The 24,817-nt window shown below is 37.6% G+C and overlaps 1 protein-coding gene across 1 annotated transcript in view; it reads left to right on the top strand.

Moving 5' to 3' along the window:
• The window catches only part of LOC128173034 (uncharacterized), a 116,641-nt gene that overhangs the window by 7,439 nt on the left and 84,385 nt on the right, over nt 1-24,817 (top strand). The window contains exon 2 of the mRNA XM_052838786.1: nt 1,386-1,610. Coding sequence (XP_052694746.1) covers nt 1,386-1,610 — 225 coding nt within the window. The remainder of the gene's footprint in view (nt 1-1,385; nt 1,611-24,817) is intronic.

The following is a 24,817-nucleotide window of genomic DNA, read 5'->3' as shown; positions in this document are numbered from 1 at the left end:
AATTCCTCTATAGGAAATTTTAATATTTCAGAAGCCTGTAATATTATCCTATTTGAGAATGCATTGGAAGGAATTGAAAATGTTGAAAATTAACAAAAGTATAAACTGCACAAATGCTGTCATGGTAATAACAAAGGGGAAACATGTGTTCATGTTCCAAGGAGCGACAATTACAGGCAACATTACAATTTGATTTTCTTGAAATCAATTACACAAACAATAACTAAAACTGTGGATAGTCCATATCGCAAAGAGATAGACATTTAAATTTGCTTCCTAAGCTACTAAGACAAAATTAATACACGCGACGCTTTCATCTGAATGTTTTTGGGGAAAAAAAGTCTATAATTTGATATCAGTTTTCATTGCATGATGAATATTTCCAGTAAGTTAAAAATATAAAAATCATCACGTGGCAATTTTTTATTTCGCAAGCTACATCAGCCCTCGGTCGCTGTATATCGGCCTTATGTCCCTTGGGCTGATATACAGCGACCGAGGGCTGATATAAGAAGCGATAAAAACGCGCCATGTGATAATCTAGATTTATCAGAAACATTAACTGTCTTTTTATGTAACCGGATTTATTGTTGCATCTGTATGTGGTTGGTGTGTCTTTCTTTTTCAATACCTCTTTATTCGATATTGGTGTATAAAAGTACGAACGTTTGTTTTACCGGAAAAAAAATGTTCAATTCTTAGTGGACAGCTTAAAACTAATATGCAAGTACATACAAGGAAGGTAGACAATTGCGTTTACAAAATGTGCTTTCTTGTCACTAGGGCTATGATTTTGCTAACTTTATTGCAACTGCTGCTCTAGTGGGTTTTACCTGTGAATGCTTGAGAATATCGCTTGTCGAAAAGTCTACTTTCCTATCAAGTGACCCCCCCCCCCCCCGCCCGCGAAAAAAACCTAAAAAAAAACCCCAACAAAACAGAACAAAACAACAAATATGGAAATGGAGGAACAATTCCTATAAACGATACATTTTAGGAAGACAGACGTTAAACAATAAGTATAATACCGATTCAACAGAAAGTTTATGCTTCAGAATATGTTTTTCATTTTAAAATGCATAGTTAATTAAGAAAATTAATATCTTTTCAATGGTAATGTCGTTCTCAAAGACATTTTCGGGGGAGAGACACAAATAGTATAGTAAACGATGTGAAACATACTGGACAATGTAGTACAACAGCGTCGTATCTATGTCGTATATTGTGTCGTCTGATAAAAATTAAAAGAAAGATTAGCAAAATTTGAACTCAAATTATAATATTGATTGGAGAAGGACTAGGGGTATGTTAATGTTTATTTTTAATTGAACTTGTTAAATGTATACTACAAGATGATAGTCATCCATATCATATTCTATTTTAAGATGATATATCCTACAACAAGATCGCCACCCAATCACACACCTATAATAATATATATAACCGTTACGGCGCTAGTAAAGCAGTGGATGGAAACATAGAGACATGTACGAGGACGAATGCTATGGGAGTCAATGATCCTGTCAAAACAGTGTGGTGGAAAGTGGATCTTGGTGAAGTGTCTAGCATATACAGTATACACATCCAGTTTCAAAGTTACGACGGTTACGGTATGTACTGTGTTGTGTTGTTGAATACCACGATATTACTTGTTTACAATATCAGCGGTTAAGGTGTACAGAATATTATATACATATAATTATCAGACAAACATATAGTTTTTTTCTACTTTTGTAAGCAATTAAAAATGCAACAGTAATGATTATTATCCTGATAAACCATATAAGCTTTCATTAACAACGACAGAAAAGTTAATATTTTCCTCATGAGATTTAATACGCAGCACTGTTACAGTGTACTTTGAAAATATTGACGAATTTCAACGTCCATGCAACGATGCATAAATTATATATATGTTATATATATTTAGTTACTGTATTAGGATTTCAATTCAATATTGAAGATTAGAATATTTAAATGCCACGTTGTATGACACTAAGCGAATTGACAACCACGTGTTGTGTTGATAAATCTCCAAATGAACATCTTGAACACACTTCAATATTGCAATGCCATATCCTCATAGCCTCGTTCTAGACCATGACTTGCCCCCTCGTGGTAATGAATGGTTATTTTCTCGCATTATTTAACATTAAAAAACAATGTCTGACGAATTACCCCACAATGTTAAAGATTATTTGCGATTTATTCCTCTGCGCTTTACACATAGTGGAAGTAAGAATGGAAGCATACTAATATTTTTACAATCAAAATATGCTAAAATGAAACCAGTATAGCGAAAACATTACTTAATTGAATCGCCCACCCCATAATCTTTCGTAGTATTACACAGTCTAGGACAGAAACATCTCATTCTGCTGTCTCACACCGGACACACCGATCTCACACTTATCTTAATATGAGAAAATTAAACTTTTACTTAAAGACTCTGAAAAAAATGCTGCAGCATTGTGTTGAGTTCATCTTTAATTAGAATAAATATCAAATAAGTGGTCACGGGTTGAAATCCATATGACCTTGGTCATTTAGCAGATATTTTATTGATTTTATAAATACTCTTAAGGTATACGTTTACTCAGAATGGAAAAAAATCTAATGATAATGAAAAACCATATTGTGTGTTATAGAACTTTCATTGTAATGTTATTTTTCACTTACAAAAAAAGAGGCCAATGACTTTCTTTTTGACTAAATGGTCATTAAATATTATTTTGAAAATTTAAGAAAAATCCCTAAAAATGTTACAATATAATAATTTGTAAAAATAATACGAATTGCTAAACTCTCTTAAAAATAAAATAGAATTTATGAATGGCAATGACACTAATTAGATACAGAACATTAAGCTTTCATTCACAATTTTATAAATATTTCAGTCCAAATTTCCCCTATCAGTTTTCAAGTCCCTATCTTTTTTTTTAACGAACAAGAGGCCCGTCGGTAACATCCCTCACCTGAAGAACACTAGGTATGATAAAATCAGTTTAACTGAGTCATAATACAAACTATCCACACAATGTAGTATGATACATGAGATCGTTGAACATGCTTATGTTTATTATCATCAGTTCTTTTTTCAACAGAATGACCTTATAGTAATATCACATGTTGAGCTTTGCAGTTCTCAAAAGATCTTAAACAATTGTTTATATACAGGATATAAAACTACATCAAACTCTGAAGCCCTTCTCAAAATCGTCCAGAGGCTAAAGACTCAGCAATCTTAAAGAAACACCTAGCTGATTAGTTTCAGTTAAAGTTTTTTTTTAATTTACTCTACATATTTATATGTAATAATTTGACTCGCATTGTGGTCCAACCCTTCCCCCGGGGGTCATAATTCTCACAACTTTGAATCTTTCCTGGCTGATTTAGTTCGGGATGAACATTTTCGAAGATTAACTCTTTTCATTTCTATGTGAAACTTTGACCCCCATTGTGGCCCTTCTACTGGGGGTCATGACAACTTTGAGTCTACACTACATGAGGATTCTTCCACACAAGTTTTCCTAGATGATTTCTTTCTGAGAAGATTTTGAAAGATTTACTCTATATATTCCTATTTAAAATTTCGACCCTCCGTTGTTGCCTCATCCTTCCCCTGGGGGTCATGATTTTTAAAACTTATAATTTACACTACCTAAAGATACTTTCACACAAGTTTCAACTTTCCTGGCAGATTAAAACTTAGAGGAAGATTTTTAAAGATTTACTCTCTATATTACAATGTGTTTTAAACGTCAAATAGTTCTAACCCAATTAGCCCTTTCCATGCCAGGTGGCACAGAGGGCAGCCACACAGTCTTTCCACCCAGTCCGATCCTTTGCTTTTGCCACAACAGTTTTTCACGATAACTTCACCTTTTTAGCTTACTCACTATAATTGTTCTTCGCCATTTAGTTTTGGCCTGCCCCTTTTCCTTTTACCATCGGCAGTCCTGAAGATGCTTTCTCTAGTAATACTACGATGATCTTTTCTAAGCATATGGCCGTTCCATCTCCACTTCCTTAAAGCAATTCCCACAGCTATGTCTTCCTGTCCTGCAATCTCTCTGCGTTCGTTCTTTGATATTACTTTCGGCCATCTGATCTTGAATATGGACCGTAAGCATCGGTTTACGAAAACTCTTTGTTTCTATATTACGTCTTTCTGGAGCTTCAAGCATTCCGAACCATATTGTATTACTGATTTTATATATATTGAAAATCCTGAGCTTTATTATTGTGGTCATATAGAAAGATGTCCAAACTTTTTTAAGATGGCAAACACATGACAGGCTTAGTTTTTCTTGATGTTATTTCCTCGTCCGTACCTCCTGATGTCCATGCTGTCCATGTATGTAATGGTGTCTACATCTTCCGCAAGTTCTCCATTTACTTGTACTGAGTTGTTGTTCCGTGTTATTCTAATTATTTTGTTCTTCTTTAAATTGGTGTATGCTTCCAGATGTTTTGTGGAGCCTGGTTGTTTGATGAGTGGAGAGATAAGGCATATGTTGCCGGCATAATCTAAGACATCCAGTGTGCTTTCGATTTTCCATCTAATTCCGTTATTCTGATACCTGGTGGATTCCCACATGACCCAGTCCATGGCCACTTAATAGAGTAGTGGTGATAGCATACAGCTCTGTTTCAGCTTGAATGTTACTGGGAACCATTCAGTTTGGCCGTTGTTTATTATAACACTTCACTGAAATCTTTCATGTAGAACTCTAATGATGTTAATAATCTTCAGTGGTAGGCCTTGCTGTCTTAAGAGTTTCCATACACTTTCCTGAAGTACACAGTCAAATGCCCTCTCAAAAGTCAACAAAGTTGAGGTATAGTGTAAACAGATAGCCATGCTATGACCTTGAATTGCTAGTATTACATAATGGTCACTATGATGTTTATGTGTACCTAGGTACTGCGCACTGAATGGTGTTAAGAATAATTAACAGAATGAATTCTGTGAATCTTGTAGCACTGCGTAGTATTCCTAAAAGATGTTATAAAACCAGGCGAATAATACGGGCATAATAATATCCAAATTGAGAGTTTAAAAACAAGTGTCATATTTGGCGATTCTGTGTCTGCAACGATAGCTCTGGTACTGTATATTGAGTCCTGTATTGTGCATTCTATATATCAACCTTTGTAACCTTTTATGCCATGTATGAACGAACGTATTATGAGTAAGTGATGCCTCATACTAGGTGGGGGACTCCGAGACCCAGGACTCGGAGACTCAAATCGTGCATCCAGACTCTTTGATTGGCAGTTTTGACGGTTGTGTTACTTTTTTTAGGAATACAATATTAATCTTAATTTTGAACACTAAATGTTCACTCATGATCATCGTTTATGGGCCGAACTAGTCAGAACTGTTCATCATATGTAAAATGTTATATATACCCATGTAAAATGATGTTGAGGAGATAGATTCCGCTTAGATAGATTCTGAGACTCTTGATTTGGGCTGCTTTTAATTGTTGTAACTATACGATCACGCTTTAATAAAACCGCTTGAGAAAGAAATACTGTACTTGTCATCACAAAGTTTGAGCTGACCCTCAATTGGATCCGTTAGACAGAAGGCTTACATGAACTTTCTTGGTGCCCGTGACCAGGACTAAGCGAAGTCAAAACAGAATAAGGTAAGAACCATTTTATGTCTCTTATATCTATCTCAAAGTAAACAACTTTGTCTAAGCAACCAATATGGCGACAGGTGATAGGTTTTATAAAAAAGAACTTAGAAATCAAATGGAGCAATTGGAAAAACAATTCGCGGGGTTAGGTCAGAACAAAGAAAATAAAGGGCAAGAAACAGGTCAAAAGTCACCAGAAAAAGAACAGATTAAACAAAATACTTTTGAAACATATCATGATGCTAGGCCGTATGAATCGCGTGAACCTCGACACCGAGTCCCAGATCAGGATGATGATTAAGATTTTTTATTGGTCAAGATAAAGCTATAACAGCCGCACTCTCAGTGCCCCTATCTTCTGTGATAACTCCTTTTGAGGGAGATGCTCAAAAATTTAAACAGTTGATAAAGGAAGTTGAAAAGTACAGTGTTATGTCTGGGAAACAAGGTCATGAGATCCCCATGCTTGCATACATAACGAGTAAGGGTTCAGTTGGGAATTATATTAAAAGGTATTTAGATGAAACGGATGCGTCTGAAGAAATCCCATCTTGGAACGATCTTAAGGAATCCCTTGAAAAGAGATTTGCAGAAATAACAGACCCCCAACACGCGTTAGCAGTAATGCGTAGGACTCGACAAAATTCAAATGAAAGTGTTCAATTGTTCGCCGAGAGACTATTGGAAATCGCAGAAGACGCCTACAGTAATGACATACTAAAAGATCCTTTGATACAACAACAGTTAGTAGATATCTTTTGTGAAGGGTTGACATTCAATTACCTCAGAATGAAAATGTTGCGAGAAAACCCAAAAGATTTAGAATCCGCAATTCAAATAGCAATGCGAGAACAAAATCTGAGACGGAGGCTAGCGATAAGATGGTCAAATATGACAGAAATTTTACAAAGTAATGACAACAGACAAACTCTTTCAAATGTTGATAATACTCTTCCCTTATTAAAGGATAGAGCAGATAATCTTACCTCAGTAGAAACAAGGCATGTAGAACCAATGGAAATTGACCATGCGCGTAATTGTAGGTGTTTGAAATGCAAACAGACGGGTCATAGGGCTCGATTTTGTACCCAAAATAAACCCCAAGTCCCGTCCTCAAATGAATAAACGACCCAGTCAAAACAAACCCGTCCATAATACAGAGCAGAGACCCCGTTCGCCTGTGGAATGTTGGAATTGTGGTAAAGTAGGTCATGTGCGTGCAGATTGTTGGAACTCGTATATGTATCAAAGAGCGCAGCAAAATCGGGGCAGACCATCAAATCGTCAAGGCCGAACATATGAATCTAGCGACCAAGTAAATAGGGGATCATCTCACAATGTCAAACCTCGCTCTTATTTTGACAGACAAAAGCAGGAAAACTAATATGTTCTTCCTTCGTTGAAGCCCGGAGAAAGACCTACATATGAAATTAATTTTACAAACAACCCTAGTAGCTGTTTATTAAAAGTAGGGAAAAATAAATTAAGAGCTTTGGTAGATACAGGTGCAGCTGTATCTCTAATTAGTAAGAAAATGTATGATAATATATTTCCCCGCCCCAAGTTGTTTAATAATGACATCCCCTCTTTACAAGCAGCAAATGACACTTCTTTAATTGCGATAGGGTATGTAAATATATCCTTTAAGATTTCAGGATTAACTTTAGACCACAAACTTTATGTGACAAAGGGACTCAACCGAAACATGATTCTCGGTCGTGATTGGCTCAAGAAAAACAACGTTCGTTTATACTTTGATCTTGGACTCATGCGTATTGATGGCAAAGTATACGCGGAACTTAAAGAAGATTTACACATCTCAACTATTGTAAGAACACCTAAGAAACTTATTATGAGACCAAACACGGTGACTGTATTTTATGGAAAAATAAATAACAATTTTCCTCTGGAAAAAAGTGACTTGGTTAAAGTGAACAGCATAGACAAAAACTGCATTATGGAAGACCCAGGACTATATTTAAAAGACGCCGTTTGTATAGTTCGAAAAGATAAGAAAGTTCCAATGATCTTCGTTAACCAAACTATCAAAATTTATAAAATTCCAAGAGGCTACATAGTAGGACGAGTTACCGCATTAAAGCAGAAGGAAATCTCAGAAGTACAGACTACTCAAGACTCAAAAGAAGAAATTGATGTACCTAAAATATTTGAACACTCAATTAAAAGACTTGTGAGTAAAAACAATGATTTATTTGCAAAGAAAGACAGTGATCTTGGAGTGACTGATACTGTTAAAATGAAGATAGAAACTGGAGATTACCACCCAATAAAGAACAGACACTACCGTGTACCCTTAAATAAAAGACAGATAATTGAAAAGGCCATACTGGAAATGACGGACGCAAAGATTATTGAGAGATCACAATCGCCTTGGTCATTTCCCTTAGTAGTGGTGAAGAAAAAGGACGGATCAGACCGGATGTGCGTTGACTTTAGAAGCTTGAATAAGATAGTGAAACCAGTATCATTCCCGCTACCGTTGATTGATGACATCCTATGTTTACTAGGTAGGGCAACATATTTCACTGCACTAGACTTAAAGAGTGGATATTGGCAAGTGAAATTAGAAGATTCAAGTAAAGAAAAAACGGCCTTTGCATGTCACAAAGGACTATTCCAATTCAACCGGATGCCATTTGGGTTGAGTAATGCACCGGCAGTCTTTCAGGAGCTGATGAACATAGTTCTTCAAGGACAAGAAGAGTTTGCCACCGCATACCTGGATGACATTCTTATATTCTCAGAGACACCGGAAGATCATCTTCGTCATATTCAAGACGTTTTCAACCTCCTAAGAAAGCATGGACTTAAAATGAAGCTAAAGAAATGTAGTTTCTTCAAGGAACAGACTGAATATCTTGATTTCATCATTGATGAACATGGCGTTACACCTGACCCAAAGAAAGTCGGAGCTATAAGAAAGTTACCAGCGCCCACTTCAGTCCGAGAAGACGTGGATTTATAGGTATGTGTAGTTATTTCAGGAGATTCATACCGAACTTCTCTAAGATTGCAGAACCATTGATTGACTTAACCAGAAAATATGCAAGGTTCAAATGGACACCATGTTGCCAAAAAGCGTTTGACTTTATCAAAGAAAGTTTAACGGTAGTGCCTTTACTAGCATATCCAGATACTAATTAGCCGTACATCCTGTACACAGATGCCAGCGATAATTGTATTGGAGCGTGTCTTACACAAAAGACAGAGGAGGGAGAAGATAAACCAATATATTACTTATCCCACAAGCTGAGTAAAACTCAAGAAAAGTGGTCAACCATAGAAAAGGAGGCATTTGCTATCCATTACGCCCTTCAGAAGTTAGACCATTATTTACACGGTGCTCAGTTTACTATAAGAGCAGACCATAAGCCGCTCAAGTATATCTTAGAATCTGCTATGCAAAATAAGAAAATTCAACGATGGGCGTTAAGTATTGCAGGATATAACTGTAAGGTAGAGTACATAGAAGAAAGATTCAACTGCTGTGCAGATCTCTTATCCAGATTACCGACAGTCAACCCGGAGTGTGAAGAGGGAGAGCAATCAGAGTATGATGAACCAGATGTTAAGGACAATTTCTTTGAAGTGAACGTACTTAACTCCAATGCCTTTTCGCCTAAGAAATTGGCCAGATGTGAAGTTAATCAACACGACGAATTGGTCAAACCCTTTATTGATCTACCAGAAGATATCAACATCAAAGAAAGTCAACAACACGACGAGCAGATCAAGAAACTGAAGAATCGGTTAAGTAAGGAAACAACAACAGCAACCGAAGAAAAGAAGTTTTTCGAAATTAATGGTTTAATGTACTATCTTTCAGATGGAGACACAGAAGGCCAAAGACTTCGCCTGTATATACCACGTGAGTTAGAACTTTTAGTAGTGCAGCAGTATCATGACGGACTTGGACATATGGGAGTGGACAAAACATATGACGTATTCAGACAAAAGTACTACATACCAAATTTGTACAAAAGGTTGAACTCTTATATAGAAGGATGTGTAGTATGCCAAACGAGAATCAATAAGAAAAATCAACCTCCACTTCAAGAGACAGATAAACCACCTTTTCCAATGACTAAAGTGGGACTTGATCTATCAGGACCATATCCAACATCCTTGTCGGGAAACAAGTACATATTTTCTTTTATTGACATTTATTATGGTTGGCCAGAAGCTTTTCCCGTTCCTGATAAGTCAGCTGACAACATAGTACATCTTATATTAGAAGAAATATATCCAAAATATGGCTGTCCTTTTCAAATCCTCACAGACAACGGAACAGAAAATGTGAACAAGAAAGTGGAAGAAACCTTAAAAGAATTGAACATCAACCATATCAAAACATCTTTTTACAGTCCTCAAGGTACTGGTAAAGTAGAAAGATTTCATAGAACTCTTCATGACGTGATGGCTAAGAAAATAACAGACAACACTCAAACATGGGATATTTATCTTAATCAGACGTTGACAGCCATTCGTTTCCATCCTAACGATTCGTCAAAGTTTTCTCCATATTACCTTATATACAACAGCGATGTCGTATTACCTCTTGATACGTTGATGAAACCTCGAAGGAGATATGCGGGAGAAGATCAACACAAGATCGCCCTTCAAGAACAACATAAAGCGTTCCTGCTAGTACATCGTAATATGAAGGAAGCCAAGAAGAAACAGAAAGCTCAGGCCGATAAGAAAAGCAAAGATGAAAATTTTCAGGTGGGTGACCCTGTCTACCTTAAGTACAACAGAAGACAAAATAAGTTAGATAAAAATGGCTACCATATTATCGAATCATAGAGCAAAAAGGACCAGTTAGTTTCGTGGTGAGAGACCAATTGACTGGATTAACCACCGAATGCCATGCACGACAATAAAAACTGGAAGATATTTCGCACTGGCCCCTTTCATCAACTACTGAAGAAGGGGGAAGAACTCTAAGAAAAACTAACTATGTGGTGCCACCAGAAGATGAATCGTCGTCAGAAAATGAAGACATGCAATCAGAACCATTGGGAAGAGCTAGACAGTCCAAACAATGGGAAAGAGAAGGATCTTCAGACGAAGAGGATATTCCCCTAACAGAACTTCAAAGACGTATAAGAGCTAAAAAGATCATGGATGATCAGCAGTATAAACACGAGAACGATCAGACCGTAGATTCAGAATCGGATGAGACCCGTGAGTCAGAACAATGTGATGAAAATAGTGGTCAAGACTATGAAATACCCTTAGATAACCCAAATGTACCCTTAGATGAAAATATGGAAATAGATGAAATAGTCCCTAAAGTAGGTCTAGGCTTCAAACCCATACCTAAACCGCGTAAATCAATCCCTAAGCCCTGTAGAGAAAATAACAAACAAGAGTATGTGTTGGCTATTATGAAGGAACTAGCCAAAATAATAAACTAAATAAGTTATATTATTGTATATTGTAGATGTAAATAATCTTGAAAATAACATCTTGAGTAAGGGACAAGGTTGCTCGGGTTTTCATGCTTCATTGTCTTTGCCCCATATTATAATCAAGAAAGTACTTTCTTCAAAATTGTCTAAATTTCAAATCTCAAGACACATGCACTTTTCTGAGAAATACCCAGAAAAAGTACTAATCAAAATTCCGAACAAACTTAAGAATATTAAAGTTTTTCCTATGAATTCACTTATGGCGGAATTGCCAGTAACTAATTTGCAACCCATGAAATCCTCGTCTTGGGTGGGAAGTCCCTGGTTTTATGTGTGTTTAACTTTGGTAGTAACAATAACGATAGGACTTTGTATTAAGAAACGCAAAACTATTAAAAAGTGGGCTGGTATATGCTGTGGTGGTTGCTGGACAGGTTGTCGAAAAGGGGGTAGTGACGGAGATAAGAAAGGTTCTTCCAAAGACACTGTTTTTTGTTGTGTGAATCCAGAAAAATGGACCTCTAGTGACATTATTGAACTTGAACCAATCCCGAAAGACACTACAGAAATCCAAGAGAAACCCCGACGGAACGGAAGACTCGAAACTCGCAGATTGACCAGTAACACGGGGACAATTTCGACCAAACTAGCACAACAATTACCTGGAGAAGAGAAAAATGAAGAATCTCCATGGACCAAATACTATAGACCGGACCCAGACCTGGCACGTAAATACCTGGAAGAGAAGGGCGCGATGTCTACGCAACAGAGGAACGCAGGGGACGGTCCGCGAAAAGTCACCTCGCCATCCGCGCCGACCCTCTATCCACGGGTGCCGATGATGAATGGATGAATAATTAAGCTACAGCCGCGAAGAAGTTGTGTATTCCTTATGAAAAGATTGTGAAATTTAGCGAAAATTAAAAATATGAATTGTTTAAAAGAAGAAATGTGCGTTATCTTGTGCTAATATAAATCTTGTATTTGGTGATTCACTCTGGAGAACTTCAGGAAGAAACCGATGGACTCCGAACCTATGACGCTAACCTCACCCCTAAGAAGGAAGAGATATTTTGTGAACTTACAAGCCTGCCTTGACCTTGTATATATATGTGACATTAAGCTTAACCATACTTAGTATTACTTTGATGATGAATTACGATTATAGTCAACTCTGTTTATTTCATCTTGATCATTATTGTCATACTTTATTCATTATTGTTTTCATGATTGTAATGCGATATAATCAAGCTATATGATTTTATGTACATGTATACATCCTAATTATAGATTTGTTTTTGTAGATGAATGATGTTCCAAGCCGGAGGTGGAAACATGTCACTTGTTACTATCTCTTAACATAGATGTTCTGACTGGTATGTCACTAGGAAGTTCATCTGATCAAGGTTAGATCAAGGACGCTTTCCTATTCCGGGCGCCAGGCATGAGAAATTTCCCTTCGGGATATTTCTTTTGTTTGGGGGACGTCTATAAACATATGCTATGACCTTGAAATGCTAGTATTACATAATGGTCACTATGATATTTATGTGTACCTAGGTACTGCGCACTGAATGGTGTTAAGGATAATTAACAGAATGAACTCTGTGAATCTTGTAGCACTGCGTAGTATTCCTAAAAGATGTTATAAAACCAGGCGAATAATACGGGCATAATAACATCCAAATTGAGAGTTTAAAAACAAGTGTCAAATTTGGCGATTCTGTGTCTGCAACGACAGCGCTGGTACTCTATAGTGAGTCATGTATTGTGTATTCTATATATTAACCTTTGTAACCTTTTATGCCATGTATGAATGAACGTATTATGAGTAAGTGATGCCTCATACTAGGTGGGGGACTCAGAGACCCAGGACTCGGAGACTCAAATCGTGCATCCAGACTCTTTGATTGGCAGTTTTGGCGGTTGTGTTACTTTTTTTAGGAATCAAATATTAATCTTTTGAACGCTAAATGCTAACTCATGATCGTCGTATATGGGCCGAACTAGTCAGAACTGTTCATCATATGTAAAATGTTATATATACCCATGTAAAATGATGTTGAGGAGATATATTCCGCTTAGATAGATTCTGAGACTCATGATTTGGGCTGCTTTAAATTGTTGTAACTACACGATCACGCTTTAATAAAACCGCTTGAGAAAGAAATACTGTACTTGTCATCACAAAGATTGAGCTGACCCTCAATTGGATCCGTAAGACAGAAGGCTTACAACAGAGAGGACTGCCACTCTATTGACTGCTCTATGAGGTTTCGTAATACAAAAAAATGGACACAGCATGATCTACCTGGTCTGAATCCTTCCTGTTCCTTTCTAAGTTCAACATCAACTTGGTGTTTCCCTCTGTCCAAAACAGCTCTTGAAAAAAATTACTTATTGTTGGTAAAGGTGTGATTCTACGTCAGTTTTTGTACTCTATTTTATCTACGATTTTTAAAAGTTTTGTAAATGTTAATTTTTCCATTCTGGACACCATTTTAGTAATGTTATAGAGTTCTTGCATATTTCCAGTTCTTGATGTATTATGGCACGCTAGAGTATGTGATTGCTGTTTATATCTGCACATCTGTACGTCCGAGCATCTATGACTGATCTCCCCCACCTCTTACTATTCATGATGTAATCTATTTGGTTCTTTGTTCTCTCATCTTGCGAACTCACAGTGTATATGTGAATGTTCTTGTGTGCGTGCGAACGATGTGTAGCAAACAACTAGCCCATTCATCTCTCAAGGTCAAGGTCTTGTAGACATGTAGATATATCTGTATAGTGACCTTAAACAAAGTTTTTAGGTTAAAAGGCCAAGATCTTAATACACGAAGATAAATCTGTAAAACTCGTCTTCAGCCTATCTGTTGTTGGTCCAATCGTACTTACAAAGTACATGTATTTTAAGCTAAAGAGTGCGCTATTACCTTAAATAGCGTTTCTAGATTAAAGGTGAGGGTTTTATCTGACCCGGTTTTTTTAATCCTTGTCTTATAAAATAGTTTCCCTAATGAAGCTGTCTGGCTCATGTATCAACATAAACAGTTCTTGTATGTAATTTAAGATTTGAAAATAAATCTTGATTCAAGTTTTCAAAAATTAAATATGTAATTCAAAGGTCGAGACCATAGCCATCAGAGAAGGAAAAACCTATTCGATGGACTCCTATGTTGTCTTTATTTGTCTCGTCTGGTTATAGTTTCATCAGAAAAAGTAATGGATGAGCGGTGAACGTCCGTTATTTTTTTTTTCTGTGAATAGTTACGCAAAGTGCTTTTTAATATAACATATTACTAAAATAATTGATGGAAAAGTTCAAGATCGCAAAAAAGTATACATAGGGTTGTGGAATACAAAGAATAGAAGTAAATAAAAAAAATAGGAACAACAGTGTTTTGATAAGTTTATTTCTTTGCGGCGCATATTTATTTATTTAATTTAGATGTGCCTTTTGATGTTATACAGGTGTTGTAAAGTATTCATGTTTCGCGCACATTTTCAACACGTAATGCGCTATCATATACATATAAACGTTGTTTTTTTTCGTGACTGATTGAATTGCTTCCTCGTCATTAAAGGACTGATGTATCATGAAGTGAAATTTCAATGAACTATATATAATTCAAGACATTTTGTAGAAAACTTCAAATTCACATTCCTTTATTTGTTATCAAATTACTATATCTTTATCGCATTTTGTCTTTCAAAACATTAATCCCAAAACATTTGTTTACGCAAGGCGTAATAGCTTAATCGTTTTAAATTAACTCTTAACTTTGTGGACTTGATATAATTGACTCACTCAATTTGAAGTTTTACTCCGTGGCATCTGTCACTCATGCTTATAGTGCTAATAACTATTGTTTACTAATCTTATTTATATCATTTGTTCATTATTATCATCAGCAAGAATTAGGCTTCGGATATTTTGGGTGTAGTTTTTGGATTTCCAGAATTCACCCTACCGACCTAAAGTTCAAATAAAGTGCTTTTTACCATCTAGAGCATTTTATTATATAATATCTTATTATATAGAAAACCCGTAATCTCCCCGGTGATATATGGATGCCAATCATTTATTAGCACTAGAATAATTTATTAGGTTAGTTACTGACACACTACGGAAATATATTGGGTTGATCAATCTTATGGATGACCAACACAATATAATTCCGTAGTGAGTCAATAACTAACCTAATAAGTGTTTTGATTTGCCGGGGATTATCTATTGACATATTAAATCACAAATGGCGATGATCTACGCAAAACCATGTATAAGACGCATGACATCTTGTCCAATTTAACTGATTTAAACTCTTCAAAATTATCGATCTCACTTTCAAATACTCTTTAAAAATCTTTGTTTTACCCATGTTTACTTACATTTTGATGCTATTTAATCTTAAACGTTATCTCTTTTTCCTCTGCAGCATTAATCTACGCTGCCATTTGGATCTGCTCTAGACACACAACTCAGGTGTCAATATTTAGAAGGCAACCATTCTTATATTAAAGGGCACCTACTCAATTAGCATTACAGTATCAAAATATCTTGACAACTAAGTACAGTAGAACTTGCTAAAAAAAATTGAAAATCTCGCAATTTTTATCCACCTCTTTTTTAGGGGGTAAATACCAAGCCCCTTTTGTTGTACCTGTAAGAAGATTTTTCTCTATTCCTATATACCCCCCCCCCCCCTCCATTTCATGGCCCCACTTCTCTTTGGGAATCATAGTTTCATCAAACTTAAATCTGCATAACCTGTGCTTTCACACTAAGTAGTGAGTTTTAAACCGAAAATTTTCCCAGAATATTTTTAAAGATTTTCTCTATATAATCCTATGTAAAAATTCAAACCGCCATCACGGCCCCGCCCTACCACTAGGGACTGTGATTTTGCAAACTTGCCTAATACTTTTGAGAAGAAGATTTTTAAAGATTTTCTCTATATATAAAAACCTGATCATCTTATTGTAGCCCCGCCCTACCCCCAGGGACCTTTATTTGAATAAATGTAACACTTTAAAATTCCAGTCTTATATATTTAATTATTATTAAATTAGTTACCTATCATTTTCCCTATTTTTAGTCACCTGTGCTATTTTTGGAATTGTTTATACCCAGTCACTCATAAAGAGTGATGCCCTATTGTTTATACCCGATCACTCATTAGGTGTGATGACAGTTTACTATATATATAGAGCGATAATTTAATGCAGGGCAGTGCGTTTTGACTCCGTTTAGGCTACAATATGATATTGAAACGGAATAGGGGTAGTGACAAGCAGAGAAACACACCCATGAAGTTTAAGTAATAAAGCACACCCGTACACGTAATAGAGTACACCCATTGAAATGGAATGACCTGGTCCCCCCTTGGAAGTAAACTCTCCCAAGGGTATATAAGCAGACTCATCTAGCAGATAAGGCAGAGTAGGTCTGAAACGCACAGCTCTCAGAAGAACCCACAAGACCTGGAAGGTAATAGAAACCTGATAGAAGTAATTTGTGAGGTTGTAAGTAGACAGACTAGGGGAAGGAATACTCCTCAGCGGTAATTGGAATTGGAATCTTAATTGGTTGTCGGGAGGTAGTAAGTCTATATGACTGAGGCGCCTGACTTCCATTAATATTAAGAACCCTTTACCAAGGCACGCGGGGATAAGTATCCCAGTTAAACAATAATAAGTGATTTAAATACGCCTCCAATCAATTGTAAATCAAGTTTAATCATTGCACTCAGGAAGAGTAGAAGTAAAATTAATATATTTATATCCCTTAAAAAGAACCCGATATTTTGTTTAGGTAAAACACGTTACATTTTGGTGGCAGCTGGTTAAGGGATAGGAACTGATTAAATTGTTGATTTATTTTGGTTTTGTTGTTTTATGTAGATTTGTTTTACCAGGTTAATATTTTACCAAGTAATTTTTGACGGGTATAGTGGACCGTGTATTTGTGACTTGGAAAGTATATTAGAGCTTGTGTATAGTTATCCAAAGGTCGGTTGCGCCGCGTGTGTACAGCGTTACTTCGTGTATTGTTAGGCTTGTTATTGGTTTGCTTAGTCTCCGGGTAATGAATATTACTTGGTGAAGTTTACCAAGTGCAAAGTTTACCGAGTGCAAAGTTAACCAAGTGCATTTATAGGAAATTGTAACCCAGTTAGAATATAATACCAGAATGAGTGAAGACGATTTGTTAGCCGACCTCAGTGCCATAGATGCCAGAAGGGAAAAGCTCCGAGCAGAAATTGAAAGATTACGATCAACTCCACAGTTTGCCAAACATTCGCCAATACCGGACTCCGGAGTAGACGTGGGCTACAAAAGCAATCGCAACCCTGACGACAGTTATGAAATAAATTTCAAAACACCGAAGAACACAGGGTATGCACCTGGTCACTTTGAATTCCCAACGCCTGGGTACACATTGTACGAAGATGAGAATGATCGTACACTGCCAAAGGTTACAGATACTGAAAACAGGCTGCCGCGTTTAGGAACCATAAGCCAACCAGTGTTTACTGAGACATATTTGACACCAAACCCTTACCTAAGTACTCGGTGTGCGATGTCATCATCAGATTCGTCTACGGTTACGTGGTCAAATAATTGGAATCCAGTGCAGGAATCCGTTTACCGATCGTTGCCTACTATTACTACAACTAAAAATATTTCGAATGAACGGTCTCAGGATTATGGTAAAACAGTGATGAAACCGGCAACATATGACGGCACTGCATCATGGATTGATTATAAAGCGCATTTTGAGGCCTGTAGCGATATCAATTCATGGAACTCTCAGCAGCAAAGCTTGTACCTGGCAGCTTCTTTAAGAGGACAGGCCCAGACCGTCCTCGGTAACATGAGATCAGGAGTGAATAGGACCTATGCAGAGTTATGCGAAGCTTTGGAATCAAGATTTGCACCCGCGAATCAAACTGAACTCTACCGGGCAATGCTCAGAGAGAAGCGCCAAAGACCAAATGAATCTTTACCAGAACTTGGTGAAAGTATTCGACGTCTAGCGCATCTGGCATATCCGACTGCTCCCAGAGAAGTTACAGAGATGATCGCCAAAGATCAGTTCATAGATGCTTTGACAGAGTTTGATATGCGTCTACGTATTCAGCAATCTCGACCAAAGACACTCAATGAAGCAATACGCTGTGCAGTAGAGATTGAGGCATTCTGTAGAGCAGAACGTCAAAGAAGAGGAGATGGCGGATATGTCAGGACCACGAGCAATAACCAAGTTACACCTGATGCACAAGATCCTACTGTTAGGGAGGAACTCAGGCAATTAAGAGATGAGATACAGGCGTCTCTTAAAGATTTAGAAAAGAAAATTGTTAATGTCTCGGTAAAAGAATCATCTGCTGCTGCAGATACGGGTAATATAGCCAAGGAAGGTAGATTTCCTTTTAAATGCCACCATTGTGGAAAGAAAGGCCACATGATCAAAGATTGTTTTCTGAAAATCAATAAAGGTGGCACTAGAATGCAAAAACCAGAGGTAAAGGATTCATCCAGTGTCAAAGGGAATACAGATTCCAATAAGAGGAATGATTCGAGAGTTTCCAGTACAACGGCCATGAAAGTTGACCAAGACAGCCATGAATCTGGGCTGTTTGTCAAGGCAAATGTAAATGGCACTCAGTGTAATTTATTGTTAGACACGGGAGCCACTCTGACTATTTTGTCAGATCAACTGTATGCAGAAATAGACAAAATCAGCAGAACTTCCCTTTTACCGATATCACAGAGAATTGTGGGGGCTGATGGTGCGCCTCTTACGGTACAAGGAAAAGGAGTATTTGGCATTAAACTTGGTTCTCAAGAATTTGAGACTCAGGCAGTGATAGCAAACATAAAGGCAGATGGCATTATTGGATTAGATTTCTTACAAACGAATGAATGCCTCGTTGACGTATGCAAGACCAAGATGTATGTACGTGGGATAGAACATGAATTAGAAATGCAAGGAAATATTGGTTGCTTTCGGGTGAGCCTATGTGAAACCATATCCATTCCTCCTAAAAGCGAAATGGTATGCCCGGGTCAAGTGTTAGACCTACCGAAATTCCCACAGATACCGTTGTTAATTGAACCTTGTGCCAAGTTTCAGGACAGCGGAAGAGCATTGGTAGCTCGATCTGTAGTCAATTCATCTGAGAAAATACCAGTTAGACTGATGAACGTGTCCAGCCAGTCCCAGACAATTTTTAAGAACACAGTCGTAGGAATGACATTCCCGGTAAAAGAAATCATTATGCCAGAAACAGAAGGCAGTGTTAATCACGTCATGCCTGGGGAACGAGAAGAGGTCCTTCCGGAGCATTTGCAAGAATTATTCGATAGGACAAGACCTGAGCTATCAGCGGAGCAGACGGCACAGGTGAAAAACATCCTTATTAAGTTTAGCAGCATTTTCTCAAGGAATAAGGATGACTTTGGTAGAACCTCGTTGATAAAGCACCATATCAATACAGAAGGAGGAAAGCCAACCAAGCAACCTCCAAGAAGGTTACCACATCATGCCGCGGAGTTTGTTGACAAGGAAGTGCAGAATATGGTTGATAAAGGCATTGTAGAACCATCATCTAGTCCGTGGGCTGCTGGAGTAGTTCTTGTAGAGAAAAAGGACGGTACAAAAAGGTTCTGTGTTGACTATCGGTCCTTAAACAACAAAACGGTGAAGGACGCATACCCTTTACCGCGTATTGATGACTCCCTAGATCGACTGGAAGGAGCGTCTTGGTTTTGCACTCTAGATCTTCACTCGGGCTACTGGCAGGTAGAAATGAACGAGGCCGATAAACCAAAGACTGCATTTGTGACCAGAAGTGGGCTTTTTCAATTTACCGTGATGCCATTTGGACTCTGTAACAGTCCGGCTACTTTTGAAAGACTAATGGAAGTAGTGTTGGCTGGACTTAATTTTAATGTATGTTTGGTATATATTGATGATATCATTATCTTTGGTAAAACGTTCGATGAAACGCTTCAAAACTTAGAACAAGTATTGACCAAGTTACAATTGGCAGGTCTAAAGCTCAAAGCTTCAAAATGCACTTTGTTCAAGCAGGAAGTTCTGTTTCTGGGGTATAAGGTATCTGGCGACGGAGTACAAACAGATCCGGCCAAAGTAGCTGTTGTGGAACAATGGCCAATACCGATTGAGGTCAGTGAGGTGCGATCCTTCGTGGGTTTATGCAGCTATTACCGGAGATTTATAGCTGGATTCTCTAGCCTGGCAAAACCTTTATTTCGGTTAACGGAAAAAGGAAGAGAATTTAAATGGACGTCTGATTGTCAAAGTGCCTTTGATAATCTTAAAAAGTGTTTGACAAGTACCCCAGTTTTGGCACACCCAAACTTTTCAGTGCCCTTTATACTTGACACAGACGCAAGTCAAGTGGGACTTGGTGCAGTGTTGTCCCAGGATATAGATGGTACGACCAAGGTGATATCATACGCAAGTAGAACACTGTCTAAGAGTGAAAGAAAATACTGCGTCACTAGAAAGGAATTGCTGGCTCTTGTCTTTGCATGCAAACATTTTCGACACTACCTGTATGGTCACAAAGTCATTGTGCGCACTGATCATAGCGCCTTAAAGTGGTTAATGAGTTTCAAAGATCCTCAGGGACAAGTAGCCAGGTGGATCGAATTACTCAGTACCTATGACTTGGAAATCACTCATAGACCTGGTGCGAAACATGGAAATGCGGACAGTTTGAGTAGATATCCGTGTCGCCAGTGTGGATATGGAGAGAAGGTTGTACAAAGTGTAACACCTGACACTGCTCCAGATAGTAGTTCTACAGTGCAATGTCTACAAGAGGGTGATTCTGATTTGAAGAAAGTCAGAGAATGGTTAGAGCTAAATGATCGCCCAGAATACATCCAAATTAAACATGAAAGTAACGTAATCAAATCTCTTTGGTCGCAGTACAAATTCCTGGAAGTAAGAGACAATCTACTCTGTAGAAGATGGGAAGGTGTTCGAAAAACCATTTACCAGGTGTTGATGTCAATGTCGGAGAGGAAAGAAATACTCAGAGAGTGTCATGATGCAAAAACATCGGGACATTTAGGTGTTAGAAAGACTCTTGCTAGAGTACGAGAAAGGTTTTATTGGCCAGGTTTACAGGCAGATGTCCGAATTTATGTAACCGGATGTCCACAATGCCGGAAAAGAAAAGTTCGTTCTTCTGGAAAGTCACACATGCAAATTGACCAAACAGGCTATCCTTTAGAACGTGTGGCCAGTGACATAATGGGACCTTTACCAGAGACTGAATCTGGCAACAAATATATAATCGTTGTATCTGACTATTTTACCAAATGGACAGAGGCGTATCCTTTGAAAAATATTGAGTCCCAAACCGTGGCGAAAGTTCTGGTGGAACAGTTTTTCTGTAAATATGGTGTACCTGAAATCGTACACAGTGACCAAGGCAGGCAGTACGAGAGTCGGTTGTTCAAAGACATGTGTGAACTACTCAGTATCAAAAAGACCCGCACGACGGCGTTCCACCCGAAATCGGACGGCATGGTTGAGAGATTTAACAAAACCTTAGCTACCATGTTAAGCGCTTATGTCTCTGACTACCAGCAAGACTGGGATAAGAAATTACCATATGTTCTAATGGCTTACCGATCCTCTCAGCATGAAAGCACGGGTTACACTCCGAATATGTTGATGATGGGAAGAGAGACTGCTACCCCAATTGATATCATGTATGAGCTTCCAAACAGACTAAAACCCACTAATGTACATGACTGGGTATGGGAACTTAGGAAAACTTTGGAAGAGGCGCATGCAAACACGCGAAAAATAACAGAACAATCTATGTTGCGCCAAAAGAGATACCATGATCAAAATGTGGTGAAAAAGAAGTTTGAAGAGGGTGACAAGGTGTTAGTATACTTTCCACAGAGAGCTGTTGGGAAATCACCTAAACTTATGAGTTTCTGGTATGGTCCTTACATCATTGTAAAACAGCACTCTGATGTTACTTTCAAAATCAGAAAAGAAACTGATACCAAGACACTTGTTGTACATGTTGATAGGTTAAGACCTTACGGGACTCAGGTCCTTAGAGATGAAGGCGATAGCGAAAGTTTAGAGAATCATGATCAGGTTATAGATGCTAAGGATTTAGAAAACCATGATAAGGGTAATGATGTCACCTCTGACGATGAGTCTCAGGTGGTACTGTTAGGAAATTCAGAATTGAATGAGATAGAGCTAGCATATGCTGGTCGTAGACAAAGAAAAAGACCAGCTTGGCATTCCGACTATGAGTTCGATTACAAGGTTTAATGTCATTATGTTATTTCAGATTGTAGGACAGAATGGCGAAGACTAAAGTTACCCAAAGAAAACCTGGATTCCTATGTTCCATTTGTCTGGTTCGACTGCCAACTAAAGACAAGTGGAGTGAACACCTGTTAAAATGTGGAATGGCAGATATTCAGAAGAGAAGATTTGAATGTAATTTTTGCGACCATGCCTTTGGTAGGAAGATTGTGTTGGTGAAACATATGCAACGATTGCACCCTGGTCAGGACCATTGTATTACCCCACTGAAGTCCACTGAACCTGAGAAATCTCCACCAAGACGCGTGGAAGATGAAGAGGATTGGCAGGAGGATCCAGGAGAACTCTTGTTTGAGGAGGAGAAGGACAGAGAAGCCGGTAGAACGTACAGGAAGAAGACGTCTCCAGTTTTACCAGGGGTGAAAAGAAGAAACACGGAGACATCAGAAACGGTGACCATACACTTGCCTACTAATGAAGAGATAGAGATAGAGGAACCTAGCAACAGTGCTTTGGTGGTGCAGAAGGCGCCCTTGGATGACCAACACTGCTCATGCTGTTCTAAGAAGAGCAAGAAAGCTGACGCTGAAACACAGACTGATACAAATCTCAAGGCAGGAAAGAGTCACCAGAAAATAATAAGAGTCACCAGAAAATTTCAGAAAGATGGTGAGACAGTGGAGCGTTTCGAGGAAGATATCTGGAATGACTGAGATTTGTGATGTTCTTAATGAATGTGCTTTTTACAAGCAAATGGTGTTTTGCTGAAAAGAAGATTCTTTTGTTTTACCTAGTAACAGTTGGTTACTTTAACTATGTAAATTCACATGTAGATGTTCTTTAAATTGTTTGATGGCGGTCAAGTTTCATGCATATGGTAACAATTAGTTACTATGAACTATACTTTGAACTATGTCTCCTTATGTTAAATAAAAAAAAAAAAAAAAAAAAAATATTTGATTCTCATTGATTTAGCGTGCGGGACGCACGGTGTAAGAGGCGTGGGTAGTGAAACGGAATAGGGGTAGTGACAAGCAGAGAAACACACCCATGAAGTTTAAGTAATAAAGCACACCCGTACACGTAATAGAGTACACCCATTGAAATGGAATGACCTGGTCCCCCCTTGGAAGTAAACTCTCCCAAGGGTATATAAGCAGACTCATCTAGCAGATAAGGCAGAGTAGGTCTGAAACGCACAGCTCTCAGAAGAACCCACAAGACCTGGAAGGTAATAGAAACCTGATAGAAGTAATTTGTGAGGTTGTAAGTAGACAGACTAGGGGAAGGAATACTCCTCAGCGGTAATTGGAATTGGAATCTTAATTGGTTGTCGGGAGGTAGTAAGTCTATATGACTGAGGCGCCTGACTTCCATTAATATTAAGAACCCTTTACCAAGGCACGCGGGGATAAGTATCCCAGTTAAACAATAATAAGTGATTTAAATACGCCTCCAATCAATTGTAAATCAAGTTTAATCATTGCACTCAGGAAGAGTAGAAGTAAAATTAATATATTTATATCCCTTAAAAAGAACCCGATATTTTGTTTAGGTAAAACACGTTACAATATTCTGCGGATTTATTGTTTATTGTGAACTTTGTTGATATTTTATATCTATATCAAAATTTAACAGTTACTAAAGTAAAATGTAAACAAAACATCGGACGTTTTATTCCCAAGGAGGAAATTAATCGCCTGGGGCGATCAGTGCTTAAATATCAAAAAGCTACCTGGTGGACAATTGGTTTAACTAATTACATAACATGGGAATATTTGCTCAGACTGCATTACATAAACTTAAATCTACATTATCTGAGGATAGTTACATGCCAATTTGAGCTTCCTTGGCCCAATAGTTTTTAAAAAAAAAAAATTTAAAAGATTTTCTCTATATATTCCTGTATATGATAGGAGTTGAATTTGGCCCCCATAATTCGCCATTTTCCATAGTGTTTCGGGAACATTACAATGTTATGTTATTTTTTAGAGGAGATGATATAAAATATATTTTTTACCTATTTATTTGATTTATTTGGACTCACTTGCAGTATATGACGTCAGAAGTGACGCTATTTCTATAATTCAATCAAAATCAGTCAAAAAATGACATTTTCTTTACCTTTTAACGAATGGGAAATATAGAGCGCATGCTTGAACAAGGATTTTTTTTTTTGTCAGTTATTAGTCTTGGCTAGTTACATCTCGGATTAAAATATTTTGTTTGTTCAAGCATGCGCTTTATGTTTTCTGAAAAAAAAACTACTTGAAAACAAGCTGTTTTATGCTAAAAATGCAAAAATGGCGGGAAAAGGCTGTCTTCATGATACCATATTTCTAAATTGTGGGCACTTGAATTAAAATGAACAAAGTGTTAAAACATCA

Source organism: Crassostrea angulata, chromosome 2 (assembly GCF_025612915.1).
Source record: "Crassostrea angulata isolate pt1a10 chromosome 2, ASM2561291v2, whole genome shotgun sequence".
Lineage (NCBI taxonomy): Eukaryota > Metazoa > Mollusca > Bivalvia > Ostreida > Ostreidae > Magallana > Magallana angulata.
The sequence above is the reverse complement of the archived record's forward strand: the minus strand, read 5'-3'. Positions and strand labels throughout refer to the sequence as shown.